The 17,485-nt window shown below is 25.3% G+C and overlaps 1 protein-coding gene across 3 annotated transcripts in view; it reads right to left on the bottom strand.

The window, feature by feature from the left end:
- The window catches only part of LOC111028604 (nitric oxide synthase, salivary gland), an 83,842-nt gene extending 66,653 nt beyond the window's left edge, over positions 1-17,189 (bottom strand). For 2 of the 3 annotated variants that reach the window (XM_022307324.1, XM_022307326.1), the window contains exons 1-2: positions 16,717-17,189; positions 4,108-4,341 (exon numbers count right to left, since the gene is read on the bottom strand). In XM_022307324.1, coding sequence (XP_022163016.1) covers positions 4,108-4,326 — 219 coding nt within the window. In that variant the 5' untranslated portion in view covers positions 4,327-4,341; positions 16,717-17,189. Of the gene's footprint in view, positions 1-4,107; positions 4,342-16,716 lie in introns of those variants that run through there. The other variant, XM_022307325.1, reaches the window with a different exon arrangement.
- Between the last annotated feature and the right edge of the window lie 296 nt (positions 17,190-17,485).

Genomic DNA, 17,485 nt, shown 5'->3' with positions numbered 1-17,485 from the left:
GTTGAATAAATAGTATTTGTATTTTGCACATCGTACCTGACATAAATAGTAACGTGCAAGGGATTTTAAATTTAATTTACACAGGTACATGTAAATTGTGAATATAATGTTATATTAATGTTCCTAGTTTTTATATATTATTTATATGATGTGTTTGTTTAAAATCGATGTAACGGAGTATCGGATATATCAATGAACATAATGTTGTCAAATTAAATGTAGGAACCTACTACCTATAAAGAGAATACAACAGTGTAATCACCCATTTTAATTTCAGTATTTTTTTGTATATATTATTTACTTGACGCTGTATATTTTTATTATTTGAACAAAACATTAGAATATTTTTTATTTTAAACTTTATTATGCAACCTTTTGTGAAGCTTGAACATTTTTTAAAAAGACTAACAACAATAAATTACACTTGAAACGACAAAAGCACATAGGTAGGTATAATAATCATAATATTGGCCGAACAGTGTAAAAAATATGGATTCGATTGAACTCTCCAGCAGAACTTCCTAGAAAATTCTGAAGATAAAGTATCCTTTGAGTTAAAAAGCTATATTACATTGAAAACCTTGATATATCTATTGACCCTTGCTTTGTCTTTATACTTGACACAAATTATGACGGATTTAGTCTTTTTTAGATTCTAAAAAAACTACCGTGTTCACTAAAATATTCCATTACATTTTACATATTTTTTCTGTCTATTATTTTTAAATAGAATGGATGATAATTACCCTCAAAATGGAATCAATAAAACCCTCACGTTTAAATAACAGTTTGGAAGTAAATTTTTATTTTGTGATACCGAGATGTTATTAGGAAACGAATAGGTGAAAATACTTTTTTAAATTAAACTTGAAAGTTTATTGGTAAAGTGTAAATTGATAATACATTTTTAATAAGAAAAAATTAATATTGTTCAAGTTTTTTTTTACCACAAGTCATCTCAAAATTAAATTTGACATTAATTTAGTTTCTACACCAACGCGATTACGTTATAATCTGGTTCGGTAAAAAAGTGAAAAAAATATTAAGAACTAATCATTAATTATGTGTATTGATTTTTTAACGTAGATATTATATTAATCTTTATGACTTTAATCTTGAGGAATTTTGCAATATTGATGATTATTTTTAATATGACGTTACACCTATAATAATTGTTTCGGTGGTGGTGTAATAATAAATATTATTTTGAATAAACAATATTTTTTAATTTTTACAAGAAAGATCTTTAAATTTTTACCTATGGGCTATGAAATAAGTATATTATTTCATACGTGTAAAATCTATAATACATAAAAACAAAAAAACGGTATATTAAAATGGTGGAAAAATTTTGAGGAGAGAAGCTATCAAATATTAATGATACTCATAGTTGTATTCTTAAAATTAATTTATACGTCACTGTACTTACTATATACATTTATTTTTTAAATTTTAATGTATTTAATTTGTAATTGGTTTGTAATTAATATTATGCACCCAGCAGATAACGACACAATTTACGTTTAAAGTCATTGAATGAGTCTCGGAGGATTACTGGGAATATAGCGGACTACGAGATTTAAGCAACAATACTTAAGAAAATTAATTTAAGAAGTATTTTATTTTTCAGTAATTTATTTAAAGAAATGTAGTAAAAATATCAAATTCTCATAGACTTTTCTACAGATTATGATCGTTTTATGTAATTTACTTATGCATCATAGAATAATTAAGTATGGATATTAATTGGTATTTGGTATTTGATACAGTGAAATAAATGTTTAAAGGTTCAAATTCAAGACAACTTGGAATCAAATGCTTGTTCGTTCTTTTTAGTTTGTTGTTAAAGCATTCAGAATTCAGATAGTTCCGAAAACAACAACGATGTTATAGATTTACAATATGATAAATCGAATAAAAAGTTTTTTATTATTAGAACACAATAGAGATTCAAGTTTTTATTTAAATTTAAAGTTTTATTATGATTTAATGATGGAGATAGTCTTATTTAATCTAAAACGACAGCATAACTGATTTGGAATTGACTTTCTTTTATTTGCGTCAAATCGGAATAAACTCGTTAATCAGCTTCAGAATGACAGCAAAAATCGAACAGTAGTTATTTCTTAATATGCCGAATTTTTCTTTCTTTAGATTATAAGTTTATGGGTCATTTAACTTACTTTGATTTATATTTTTGAATTAGTTTTGGACAAACGTGATATAATATCCTATTTAAAAGTACTTAATGGACAATTTATTTAAAATATGTAAAATCTATACAACTCCAATAAGATACTTGCCCCTAAAAATAACGATACATGTTTCATCTATTATTAAGAGAGATAGAAAAAGTGGTAAGCCGATATTTTCGTTTTGTTAAATAATAAATTGGTACCGAAGTTGATTCCGTTTCCAAGTAAATAATCTTTTATGATATTATTTACCGTAAATGTAGTGACTATAGGTGTATATAAAAATACATATTTTTTAATAAACTGGCATATTTTAGAATTTTATTATAATATTTATACATTTGTATGTGTATATTTTTAATAAACTTGTTTATTAATTTAATTTTGAAGTATACTGCCTATCTGTTGAACTCAAAATTTCAGAGACTATTTGTAAAAACGAATCGGGCGTAGTATTGTAGGTTAAAAATCACAATTGATCTAATAAATAATGATTTTATTGAATAGGTAATCTAGAAACTCTGAACAAATAATGTAGATAATAGTTGATAAAATATGAGGAAATATTAAGCACTTATATAATAAGTACCTATCTATATATTTATAAGGAAATAAAAATACAAAGTTTATAATATCATTATTATGTTAAATATGTATTGAAGCTTAAAACATATACAAATCAAATATTGTTATTAGTTATGATCGATTTTGCTTTGTTGCTTGCATTTTATAGATGCGTAGTTAGGATTAAGTAACACGTCTGATTTCAAAACACCATAGTGTGGTTTATTCACTTAAACTTATATAATCACTATAACTTGTTATACAAATCCTTTCACCAAGTAATTTGAAAAAAATGTATGAACAAATAATCTAATATATTATGGGAAAATAAAGAGTATTATGTATATTTTCAAAACAGGATTTATGCCGATAATGTGTTTGACAACGGATAACTAAAAATTATTCAAAAATATACAGTATATTGTTTATGTAACACGACTCCTATGTACAACCTACGAACTACGAAGTATAATATGTATGTCCATTAGTGATGTGTCCTATAACATGGTAAATATTGGTATAGGAAATGTATTTATATTTTAGATTTTGAGTTCTATCGAGGAATTTAGAGATTTTAAAATTATGTGCTTATTAATTAATTTTAATTGAATTTTTTAGATTAGCTGTGATGGAATTCTAGGAAGATTTCAGGGAATGCCTAAACAATTTATACATATCTCTTCTATCAATTGGAATTACTTAATTTGTAGATGGTGCGTTTTACAAGTGTAACGCTTAGTTTTTAAACACTCAAAACTGATAAAACAATGACCATAGAATACTATAGTAAATTCGTGTCAGTAATTCTTAGTGATTTTACAATCTACAGTTTCCATAAATATTAGTATTTAAAACCATATAACTGTTATTACTTTATTAGTATTATATGATAGTGTATTCATATTATATAGTTTTAAAATACCTGTCGACAAAAATATCTTACCAAATCGATTTAATTATTGGTCAAAAATATTCTTAAGATTCGATCAGAATTATTAGACGATTTCTTAAAGAAAAATAAATAAATTGTATACAGTGTGACTATAAAAAAATATTGATTTTTGACCGTTCAAAATACGTGATTCTAACAATAGGGTTCGTTCTACTCTTGAGATGAGTTGGCTTTTGAACGTTAAATTCTGTCGGCAGATAAGTCAGATAAGCATCTGTCGTTTTTTTTTTTCATATATTAGCGGCCCACAAAGCCATTTACATACGTGAACATTGTTCAAATCGGGATGGTTTTTTGTTTCAATTAAAATGCAACTGTTTAAGCACACTACACATATTTTGGTTTGAAATAAAAGATAAGTTTAATTAATATATACAATATTAATAAAACACTAACCTTGGTAGAATTATGGTGCAATGAATCGAATGCTTCTCCTTTGGATATTAGGTTCTTCAGTTTTAATGGTTTCTGGACAGGGACGTTTGAATGGCCGTTTGACAATCCATCAGCGGCTAAATCAACGAAACGACTACTGACCAACGATCCTCTTTTTGTTGTATTACCCGGTATGACTAATTCTAGTGGAACTGATTCGTCCGGAGTGTCACGTGCCATTCTCGTCAATTATTTCTAAATTAATTCAAAATATTTAAATACTTTAAAACTATTTAAAACTAAATTTCATAAATTTATTTTGATTTATAAAAATGTCAAATCACTCACAATGCTATGGTACCTACATTAAATGTATTTTATGACAATAACGAAGGTAAGTATTAAAAAATCAAACGCATAGTTAATGTGTTTTAGTCCTGGGAAATATTTGAAGAATAGTAATGATATTTACGATTGATTTTGCAATTCTTAAACCTAGACAAGTAATATTATTATAAAAATATATAATATTTAAATTAAAAAAAAATTATTATTTGAATGTTATAATAATATATTACCTACATTAATAGTTTATTATCATACATTTTAAATTATCATTATTTACCACTCTACTTCATATTCTTCATAATATAACACGTATATCCCATTATAATAACCACAGATAAAATTGACAACAATCATATTTTGAAAATGTCCTTAAGAGCCTTAAAATAATTATATAAGATTAATGCATATCCCTAATGAGTTTCTTTGGGTTAAACTACTTTTTCATCGGTTTAGCATTACCTGACTATTAAGCATAATGACTTATTGGTTGTTTATTTCAATGAACCCTTTTAAAATGTTTGAGTGTAATGAATAATTGATTTTCTTTTATTGTATTTTACCATTATTTCTAAAAAGAGAGTAGAAATTTCGTGTAAGAATTTTTTTTACATAATTAAAAAAAAGCACTCTGTTATCATAGATTTGCAATATTGTACCTCGTAGTTTAGTAGACCACTGTATAGGATATATGTTCAAATGTTGAATTCAATGATAATTCATTACATACAAAACGTACATAACGATTCTCTGTATAGACACAGTGTCTATGTCTAAAGATATTTTATATAATTTATTCGTATAACTATATTATAAGTAATTTATTTGCCGAATATCGGTAATAATTAATAATAATGTAATCTTAATCAAATACCTACCTATACTTGTTATACTTAATTGTTCTATTTGTATAATTTATATTTTTTAAATGTCTGTAAGAACAACTTACGAGGAATAGCCTAGTAATAAAAACTTATATTTTAAGCTTCTTATAAAAACAAACTGAAAACAATAGAAAAAAAGAAAAAATTTCAAATTTCTTTAAATAGTTCAAAAAGAGTCAAAATATTTTGAAAATGTTATCAATGTTTGCAAAAATGCAATTTATAAATATTTTGTGAAAATTTCAAGTATGTGACGTAATTCTTTTTTAAATTCCAATAAAAATCAAAATTGATTTTATCGAAAACCGGTGTTGCGTAAAAATTTCGTTTTTAATTATTTTTTAAAATTTTTTCCCTATTATTTGGTCAAAAGTTTCAATGTATCACCTATATAATTTTTCACACCATGAATACCCTTAAAGTGGAAAATTGAAGCATTTTTCACTACTCCAAAAGGTGATAACAGATACAAAAATCTAGAATTAAGAAAGTATAAGCTGTGTATAAAATAAATTATACATGATTGGAGTTTAGGAACAACTAAGACAAATCAAAAAATTAAATAAAATTACAAAATATATTTAAGTCTTACAGTTCAACTTTTCAAAAACAAAAACTGAGATTAAATTTTAAACAAAATTAAAATAGGTAGGTACATACGAGTACATCGATTTTGTTACAAAATTATAGTTTAATGTTGATTTGCTTCTATTGTATATTTGTAAGGTGTTGAACATATAATAGAAACCATACGTTGGGAATAAAAAACATTTGATTTGGAATTAAAAATATAATTTTCAATTATCAACATATTCAATGTATGTGTGTTTTTGCAAATTGCAATTAAATACACACGGGAAGAAAGGGTAAACGCAGTTAGACAATTTTATCGTTCGTTTATTTCCTTCCCTAAGTATTGTAAATTAAACCGTTTAATAGTCTATTAATAGTCTAATGTACACTCAATACACTCAATAATAAATACAAATAAAAGTAGTTCAATAAACGTCTTGGGATGGTTAATGGTCAAATAATATGAGCGAGGGAAAGGGGTCAAAGACTTGTGCTTGTAGTTAAATATTATTTGCAAGTCATCGGGGAAAACGTTTTTCTTATTCTACTTCGCGGGGGTATTATTGTTGTACCGGATGTATGTATTATGTTCGTCCAATGAACCGGAAGGGTCGATTATATGCCACTTGTGTTAGAATAACGTTCCGACTGACCGCAGTCGCCTGCCTCTTTACATACAGAGCATAATAATTATTGTTTTTGTTTCACCTCACCCTCTTTTCGGTAAAAATTAATAATAGTAATAAATTATTTATAATGTTGAAAATACAAAAAAAATACAAAAATACAATCGGTGTGTGCTGAAACACTGTGTTGTACCCCTGTAAATTATACCTTCGGACAAAATAAAAAAATGACAATATAATAATAATAACACTATTGACAGTGTGTATTATCAAGTACCAAACAGGTAACAAACAGACTGCTGGTTCCTGATTTTAAATGAAGAGTTTTTTTATTACTGTCAAAAATGGCTTTTAGTTTTGACATATGGTTTTTTTGTTAATGTATTCGATACATATTTAGTAATAAATATTATTATGTATTTGTTTAACGCGAAAATCGCCAATCGGTGAGTCTTTTTTTATGTTGATATTTACTGTGTGGAAAAATCAAAAAAACAAATCGCTCTGGAGACGAACTTCATCAGCGAGAACTGTTAACTGTCTAAAACGCAGTATACGTTTTTTCTACATTGATTAACATTGGTCATTTTTTTCTTGATTAGTTGTTTATAAATTTGACAAAGTCTGAAATAAAGTTGAATGTATCGTATTTTTTTTTTTACGAACTTCCTAAGGTGTAGATTTTGTAATAAAATAATAGTATTCATAATAAAAGTAAATGATTTGAGCACGGTTCTACACTAATATGCAATTTTTAAATGTAACGACTGATCCATAAATCTATATTACTCTTAAAATAGCAATAATAATATGTCATCTTTAATATCTATTTTACGTAAAATAATAAATTTGGATTTCATACTTCCAAAAACTGGAATACGCAGTTGAAAATTATATTTATATATCCATTATAAAATCTATAGAGAAGTCTTGGTGATATTTTTCTATTTTTTTTTTTAAGAAGCTGTTATCAGGGATTTTAAAATAGGGAGTTTGAACACTTATAATTCAGATCATTTCTTGATAAAAACAATTTGAAAAATAAACTCGAGAGTAGATAATTTAGATAATGGTCTTCTTCATACATTTTAGAATAGTATTGTACCTAACCTAACCAGTTTTGTAGTATAACATAATAAAATATTACGGAGTGTGATAGGTATACATCAGAATAGATACTACTAATATGATATTTTAAATATTTGATCACAATAATATATTATTTAAAGTAGTAAAGTATTTGTATAAGTTATTGTTTGTAGAAATTTCAAATAAAATAAATGTTTTCTTTTAAACCTTCATGGAATATCATTTTACCATAATAAATACATGACCACATTTTTTTTTTTAAAGAAATATACAATCTGTACCCGGAGGGCACTATAAGAATACGTGCTAATTTACAGTGACGTTGAAATGCTTGCTAGAAAACCCTCCCAGTAGTGACACTTTCTGTTGAATTTTTTTTTTTTTTGATTAGAATATTAGACTAATTCTTTTAATTTAAATAATTTAAATAATTAATATTTTCAAAGTAAAATCTGTGTGATATAGAATCTATGAGTTGTACAATGAACTCAGAAGAGTTATTTGAATGCAATATTTTATTATAGCCCTTACATTTAATATCTAAATACTGAATACACCATAACCTGCACTAAGGTCTAAATTCTAATGTTAGCGAAGGGAGAAGAGTATCCTGCATTATGCAGGTGTGCAATCCAGCTATATCGTGTTCTACTTCTATAAACTAATTTTTTTTAACCGTATTTTTCTGATTATTTTGCTAATTATTTTTAAACTTAAAGTTTATCTGTTATTCTTCTTGTGAAGTATTAGATTGAAATTACTTTTAACAGCTCATGATTTTTAATAATTTATATTTTTAAGAGTAAGTTATGTACAGAAAACAGTGGAAAATAATGAAATACCTAGGGTGTTACACTATAATGTATTGGAATTACTTATATGCAATAAAACTAAGTAATAAGATTACAATTTCAAAGTATAAATCAAATACAACAAGAACGATTATAGAAAATATGTATAACAACATAAGTCTATCAAGAGGATTAGTAGATAACGATGAGCGAGTGGATGCAGAATTATATTAAGACAGTTTCATAAACGGTTTAAGTGATAAGAAAAAGAAATATAAGAGTTGTATATTAGATTGGTAAGTTACGTTCATATTAGGTAATTGTGTAAATGTATAATATTATTAATCAGGATAAGTACTAAAAAAAAAAACTGAAATAAATTAGTTTTCTATCTCAACTTTGGATACTAACCACTGGAAGTAAACATTTGTTTTTTTTACTCCATGCATAAAAGCATGTAATTTACAATGTTAAAAATAGAAAATATATAGCATTTACAATAATTATGAATTTAATGAATTAATTACACACAATTATTATAAACCATACACACATTGACATATCGTATATTATAATATTAAACAACATAGCCTTTAAGTAACCAATACAAGTTATTCATTTAATAACAATTCAGATAATTCAAAATTGTTCATCAAAATATACCAAAGTTATTACTAAGAATTATTATTTTTATAATAATATGGAATGAAAAATATTACTAATGTACGAATTATATATTTATATATACTTAAAATACTTATGTTAGTTAGAAATAATATATTAATTGTTCTCTGTCTTATATCATGTATCTTAATTTACTAGGCCAGTTACACACATTTTGAAGTAAGAAAGTAAAACAATTAATCTGATACTTATTTTCAACGAACACGGTAAATATTTTTAAACATGCATTTTACTTCATCATTATTATTTATTTATTGTTGAGTTGTTAAAACACTTAAGGTATATTATTTTTTAAACATTTCATTATAAGTTATAAATATTATGCAAACTAATAACTTGAATTAATTACTATCGATAATATGCAATAATATATTTAAATAACTTATAGATTTATTAGATTTTAAATAATTTTCTTTTAAAAAACATAAGAAATTCTGAATTCAGTATAAGGTAGTGTCAGGGTTATATTGAAAGAATGATTTCCATTTAGACACAATTTCGAAATGCGTTTTCAATGCCTGTAAACTTATCTTGAAAAAAATTAATTTCTATTGTAATTTATTCACTTTTAAATAGTAAAAACAATATATATTACACACCCAATGGCTTTATCTGTCTGACACACGCAACATATTATTGGATATAGTAAAAATGGTTTACAACTCACAAGAAGTGTAACCATATGGGTAGTAACTGTAAACACTATAGATAACTCATTTTTCATACAATTTTCGATATGCAATAGAGGATAGTGCAATCTGTAGATTTTGAAGGTTTATAATTTTTATAACTTAGTTAGAAAATTATGATGTACCTACTTGTATTACAATAGATATTATAAGATTATCTGAGTACCTATGTACCTATACTTATGTAAATATAATATGTTTTGTATCTTAGTTTATAATAAAAAATAATTAATTTTCGTATAACCAATTATTATAGGTACCTAGGTATTAAAAACCCTATGATCTTTACCTATTTTAAAACAGGATATACATTTTTGTATTATATAAAAAAACTTATTATGTTGGTATCTACCAACCTACAAATAACAGAAAATATGCATAAATTATAGATTAAGTATTTAAAAAGTGTACTTTAAATTTATTTTTAGCAGTTTTTACCAAAGTGATTTCGGTAGATTTTAACTTTATAAACGGCAGCTCAATTTTTTTTAAGTATACCATACACTTTATAATATTTTAGTTCAGTATTATACTTATTATGACAAGCAATACATATTTTAGATACAAAAATTAATAGAAAATTAATTTTTTACATTAGAAATAATATTTTTAATGTTTTCATTTAAGTTATACACCTAAATAACAAATAGAATTGATGAAAATATAAATTATATTTAGTAGATCATAGTTACGATGTATAAACGTAAAATATATGTGGTGCATGAAATATTAGTAGATAAACTGTGATTATTTGTTGTAATTTGTAAGGTGTTATCTAGGTAGTAGGTACAAAGCATAAAATTACAATTAATTGACAAAAATAGCTAATATATGTATTTTTGTAGAACATATTATGTGATAGTTCTTAAGATTTACTGAAGGTACTAAAATACATGGAAAGAAAATAACATAATGTAATACCAATTTATTTTAAAGAAAAAAATAATATGAACGAATATAACTAAAAAAACATTTTATACCTAATATTTCATGCTATACTCATATCTTTTTTAATTTCATGGTTTTAATCTAAATAATTTGACATAATATATTACACGATACTATAAGACAAAAGATTTGACGAATTACATTAAATTATATCAATATTCTTAAACTTCGTAAATTATTAAAATTACCTACCAATGTAAAAAAGTTGTGTCATTATACATTTATACTATATAATAGTATATCACATTATACTATTATATGGGTTAACAATACAAATTAATCTGAATATTGATAAAAGCTTACATTTTCAATATGATAATATTATAACAACCAGGTAAACAATGATTCTTTGTAGTATACTAAGTACAGATATTTTGTTTGTTTAGTCGATATAGCAGTCATTTTTAGTTTTTGGTCCATTATTTTATATTTAATAAAGACTTAAAACACAGCAAAATTCTACACATAACTGTTTGTTTTTATCTTGATATCACAATATGGTTAGTTAAGTTATATTATTATTATCATTCACAGTTGACAGTTCCTATAGAGATATAATTACTTTTTAAATTTAAATAAATAGTTTAACTACGTATTATTGGTTACCTACCGTAATCGAATTAAGTCATATTAGTTATTAATTGTTAAGAAACAATTTAAAATTTGAAATTCTACAAAAATAGTAACAAGTTGTTGGTTTGTTCACAGAAAACATTCCTATGAAGTAATTAGTTTTTGCTAATATTTACTTAATAACTGCAATTAACTAAACTGTAAAGTTATTCAAAAAATAAAATTATGTAGTCTATTTGAACTTCAAATAGGAACGAGAATTAAATAACTAAAGTCGTGAGTAAGGCTCAGATTTATGTGTATATATATATATATTATTGAATAATTTCATTATGGTATGATAAACTAATTTTGGTAATGGACAAAATCGTTACATAAGATTTTTGATAAAATGAGCTATATTTGATTTTACATATTTTGTCATAAATATATGTTTTTACATATTTCACAATTATTCAATGTTTTCTTACATATTTAGACAATTTTACTATTTTTAAGCGTTTTTTTCAGAAATCATAGTGATTGAAAGCTTATCATAAGTAAGCCAATACTTAATAATTTACGACTTCTGTAGTATAATATCGTCGGTACGGTGGTGCCGACCGGACGTATTTTTGACTCGGCTATACTTATAAATCAGTATAAAGCAATTTTATGATAGAATTTGAAAATTTTAATTGTAAATTACAATCAAGATAGTTAGATAAATAATCATTTTTAAATTACATTTTATTGTAGTATGATTATTATTATTTGTTAATAATACAAAGGTATTTTGAAATTTTTAGCACATTTATTTATGAACATTATTTTGTTGTATAAATACATAGTTTGATTTTATAAATACATATAAATCCGAGCCCTAGCCATTATTACACTTCCATAATAACTCCTATGATTCATTTTTCTTAAGACAAGTAAGTACTTCAATAACTATTTACTTATGAATGAGATAATAAATAATAAGAACAAAAATAATTTAAAAAACAATTTTTTTAATAAATAAATATTTATGGCTAATTTACTATGGTAAGTGAGATTAGAAGTAACCTTTGATGTATATTGTATACCTTTTTACGTTGCAACTAACTAAAGTATGTAGGTACACAGTTTTGTTAGTGGAGAAACTATTGAAAAAACATTTATATTTTTATTACAATTTATAGATTTATAAACCGGACGTGATTGTTTGGATTCACTAACCCAGATTTTATACTAAGACAGTGTTGAAATATGCTACAAATTAATTGCATATTACATTATAATATTATTAAATTTTGTGTTTAATATTAAACAACAAAAGTAAACAAGATATTTTTGATATTATAACTTCAGAATAAAAGCGTATTATTTTTATTGAACACATTATTTGTATTTGAAACACAATACAAGTTAAAACAAATCTAAAATTTAAGACCACCAATTTATATTAGAAAATTGAGTTTATTAAACATTGTCACTCACTCTGGTCATCAATATGACATACCTGCTATATTATTATCTTCCATGATGTTGAATGCCAATTGACAATAGTTTATTACTATAAGTGAAGACAATTGTGTTCATTAAAAGTAGGTAGCATAAATATAATTATATCAATTAATAACTATTTAAGATTGTCATCAATAGAAACATAATTAATACATATTCATTTTTATTCAAAAGAAACTACTGAAATTTAAAATATAAAATAAAAATATATAATATAAGTAATTACATTGATGCATTTCTATTATTAAATCACACATAACCACATTGTTTGGAAAAAGAAAAAAAATCTGATTGTAACAATATGTTATAAATAAATAATTCCAATAAATTGGTAAATGTTTTTTTCGAATTTATTGTAAAATATTTAATAGAAATTATTGAGATGCTTATTTTTTAAATTGATTTAAAGAATTGATCGTGTTTTTTGTTTTATCCAGAGTATTATCTCTGTATTTCAACAAGAAGAAATAATATTTATAGGTTATATTATAATATAGTAAAGCATTGCCTGGTAATGTTTAATGATAGTAGGTAGTGATAAATATTGAAATCTGCAATTTTAGGCTAATTTAAATCATTATAAAAGCAATTTAAACAATAATTAATTTTTAATAATTATTATTGATATAAAAAATATTCTCTTTTGCATTCTTACATATTCTATTTCATGTTCTATTAATAAAAAATAATGATATTGCCAAACCAATATTCCGATATCTCACTTGTACTTCAATTCACAAAGTAAATCAATGTGGCGTCTACTGAGCATTTAATTATATTATATCTATATTATGCTTTTTATAAAAATTTTACTTCGATATTGGTCTAACAAAATCTTAAGCTCTAACAACTACACTGGTTGTAGTTGTTAAGCCCTGGTAATAATATTTTGATATCCTGCAATTTAAGTTTAGTAAACTTTGGCTGTATAATTGATAAGTATACCAATAAAGCACTACTAACATAGATAAAATTAAAATTATATCTCAATTATAATATTATATAATATAGTTTTAATTTACATTACGAATAAAAGCTTTTAAATTACACATAAACTGTATAACATTTGTATCTTTATTTGCTCGCCGTTTTTTCGGTATTTATTTTGTTTTAGCGTAATCATTTCAAGTATAACATAATAATATTTTGTATTTATAAATTATAATATTTAAGCTACAAGTATAAGAGTTCTCAATATATTTTCTTACTCCATTATTATAATTTATAAGTAAATATTTTATTTACAATCTTCTTGTGCTCTAGGACATAAAAAAAAAATCAAAATTAATGAGTAATTTAATTTATGAAGTTATGTGATCATCTATGAGATTTTTCATTTTCTTATAAAATTCTTTTAACATTATTAATAGATTTCAAAATTCAATATTATATATTCTTTGAAAGATATTTCACTCTTTTTCGATGTAATTGTTTTACAGACGTCATATGATGAAATAAATATATACGTACATCACATTAATAGGACGGTTCCGTTAAACTTACTGCACAAGAAAAAAATAAAAAAATATATATGCAATCAAATTACTGGATGAAAACTTAACATTCTCCACAAATTTTGAATTTTAAAACGAGTTGAAAGCTTCGTAAAAAAACTAATTATTGAACTACTCAGGCACCAAACAACACAATACAATTCACGTGTAATGATATTTTATTTATTTTTGTATATACACTACACGATTGCACTTGCATCTACTAATACACCCGATTATATCCTTAGCTCGCTTCATTCGATCAGATAGTCTAAAATTTAAATCGAAAATAACTGTCAACTTGTTGTAAAAAACACCCTAGATAAAATGAAAAAAAACCAAACATTAACCGTAACGCCGTATATAATGTCCAGTACAGCGAAAAATACGGTACCGTGGTGAAAAGAACGATGCGGGGGCGAGATGTCCGAATTCCTTCCTTGAAATCCTAACCAAGAGTAATTGAATTATGTTTAACTATTTTATCCTATATTAAACGTGATCGTTTTTTTTTTCTTAGACGTTTTATGTTTGTAACGCTATGCGACGTTTTATGAAACTAATTTAAAATTATTTTTAATTATATTATTGTGATATAATGCATACCGCTAGTGGATGAATACAATATTATTGAAAAATTAGTGTTTTATTTGTCAAACAAATGGTTTTGTTTTTTTACAGTAAGTACCTTGTTAAAAATGGTAATAATAAATATAAGAATTTCGATTAAAAATGTTTCTATTTTATTTCAAACATTTTATTAATCGTTGTGTCACCATTTAACATTAATAATAAAAATCAAGAACTAGAAATCAAGAATTTCCATAGTTTTTATTGAGATAAAATAAAAATTCCAATCTCAGTACTCAAAGAAAATAATATTTCTTATTTTTAGGCCGATCATAATTTATAATGTTTATAATTATAAGGACTCGGATTTATATGTATTTATAAAACCAAACTATGTTTTTATACAACAAAACTATATTTACACATAAATATGTGCTAAAATGTTTAAAATATGAATTATCAAAAAAAAAAAAATAATGTATGTAATAAAATGTAATAAAACAAATTATGATTTATCTAATTATCTTGATTGTAATTTATAACAACATGCATTTTTAATTTTTTATAAAATATTTAAAAAATGCTTAAACTATCGTCGATTCTGGTGTGAAATTGCTTTATACCGATTTATACGTATAGCCACGTCAAAAATATGACCGGTCGACACCATCTTACCGACTATATTATACTACACAAGTCGTAAACTATTAAGTATTGGCTTACTAATGATACATTTTCAATCACTTTTAGCTCTGGAGAAAACACTTTAAAACAGTAAAATTGTCTAAATATGTAAGAAAAAATTGAAAAATTGTTAAATAATATATAAAAACATGTATTTATGACAAAACATGTAAAATCAAATATAGCTCATTTTATCTATCTATCTTTATCAATTTTTTATAAAAATCTTCTGTAACGTTTTTGTCACTTACCGAAATTAGCTTACATGTCATAGTGAAAATATGTAGGTATTTACAAATAAATCTGATCTTTAATCTTTAAATATCTACTCAACATAACAATTTGATTACTCGCTTATAGTATAAATGCATGATATTATAGTCTATTATTTATTTAATTTTTATAATTGTTTGTCTTTTATTTAAAAATATATTTTGGTGAACATTGAAACAATTAATTTTATTAAAATTGTTTGTATAATAATATAATGTACTTATTGACAGTTTAATAACACTTCCTGTGTTTACTACCTACATGCTTCCTACATATATTTGGTATTAACACACACTGATTATTTTTAAATTAAATTATCCATCACCCCAAACAAGTTTTGAGTTTCGTAAGTAATATTTTTTTATATATTTTAGGTAAGTGCATAATAACAATAACTTCCTCAAAATTAAAACTAGTTATTACACTAATTTTTATCATGATAATGTCTCATAAAAAAATTGTAATGGTTGACATATAAATAATATTAAATAATGATGAAATAGCCTATTTTTATATGCATGTATGATAGTGATACCATTATCCGCATCACGTAATGTAATTAGGTTCTCTAAAGCGTATATCATATATAATATAATATATCATTAAATTTAAAGATTACATTTAAAGTTTAGACAAAAATCGTGAAGTGGTAGGGCAGATACGCCTATTAACTACTACCCCACGCCAAACAGTTCTACTATATTATAAAATATAATATTTTACTAGCATATAGTTTTAAAATGTTGTTTAATAATAAATGATTTATGAGTGCGTCTTTTATAATAACAATTGTGCCGTGGACTTTCTAGCTTCTTCAGCGAAGACTTATTACGTGTGAATCGTCAATACAAAAATATTATGATCCCATAAATAATCATTACTAATATTATTTTTATATATTAGTTTAATATACTTACGTATATGACGACGATAAAATCGTGGAGACGACGACGACTTGCGCTTCTCCTGGCCGCGGCCGACGGCGACGCGTACAACTACTGTTGTACAACGCGAGCTTCTCGCCGAAACGAGAAAATCGCGATTTTTCACACTTTTGGCTGCAGTTGATATTGTTATAATATTATTATTATTATTGTCATATACCCGACGATAGCGATTTCGTCGTCGTCTGCAGGGAGAGCGTCTCACGCGGTGTCGTGTTGTAAAATCGTCACGGCGACGATGGCTTTGGATAATATTAAATATTATTATATAACTATTGTCTAGCCGGCGGAGATCGTGTGAAACCAAAATGGAAAAATCTTCGGTGAAAAAAAAACACAACAATCGGATTCGAAGGAGCACGCTGCAATAATAATTTTGTCGTCGTCGTCGTCGTCGTCGCTGCCTCCGCGTACAAGTCTACTGCCGACGCGTTCCGTGTCGGAAGCCTCGCGAGACGTGCACGCCGCGTTCGCCCGCCACTTTTTAACGGCCACGCGCGCCGCCCGGCGGTCGGCCAATGGCGCGCGCGCCACCGTCTCGTGGTAACGCCGTCGACATTATCTTCACAATATTCCTATAACATAATAATAATATAATAAATATATGGGTGATACCGCGATCCATGTGCAGAATGTTATCTGTATTCAATAACACTAGCTGCTGTTTCGTGAACCGGATGGGCCACCATGATTTTTTCCCTTTTATTAACACTTAAAAACGGGGAAAAACCGATCTCGGTAG

The sequence above is a fragment of the Myzus persicae genome, unplaced genomic scaffold (assembly GCF_001856785.1).
Source record: "Myzus persicae strain clone G006 unplaced genomic scaffold, MPER_G0061.0, whole genome shotgun sequence".
Classification (NCBI taxonomy): domain Eukaryota; kingdom Metazoa; phylum Arthropoda; class Insecta; order Hemiptera; family Aphididae; genus Myzus; species Myzus persicae.
The sequence above is the reverse complement of the archived record's forward strand: the minus strand, read 5'-3'. Positions and strand labels throughout refer to the sequence as shown.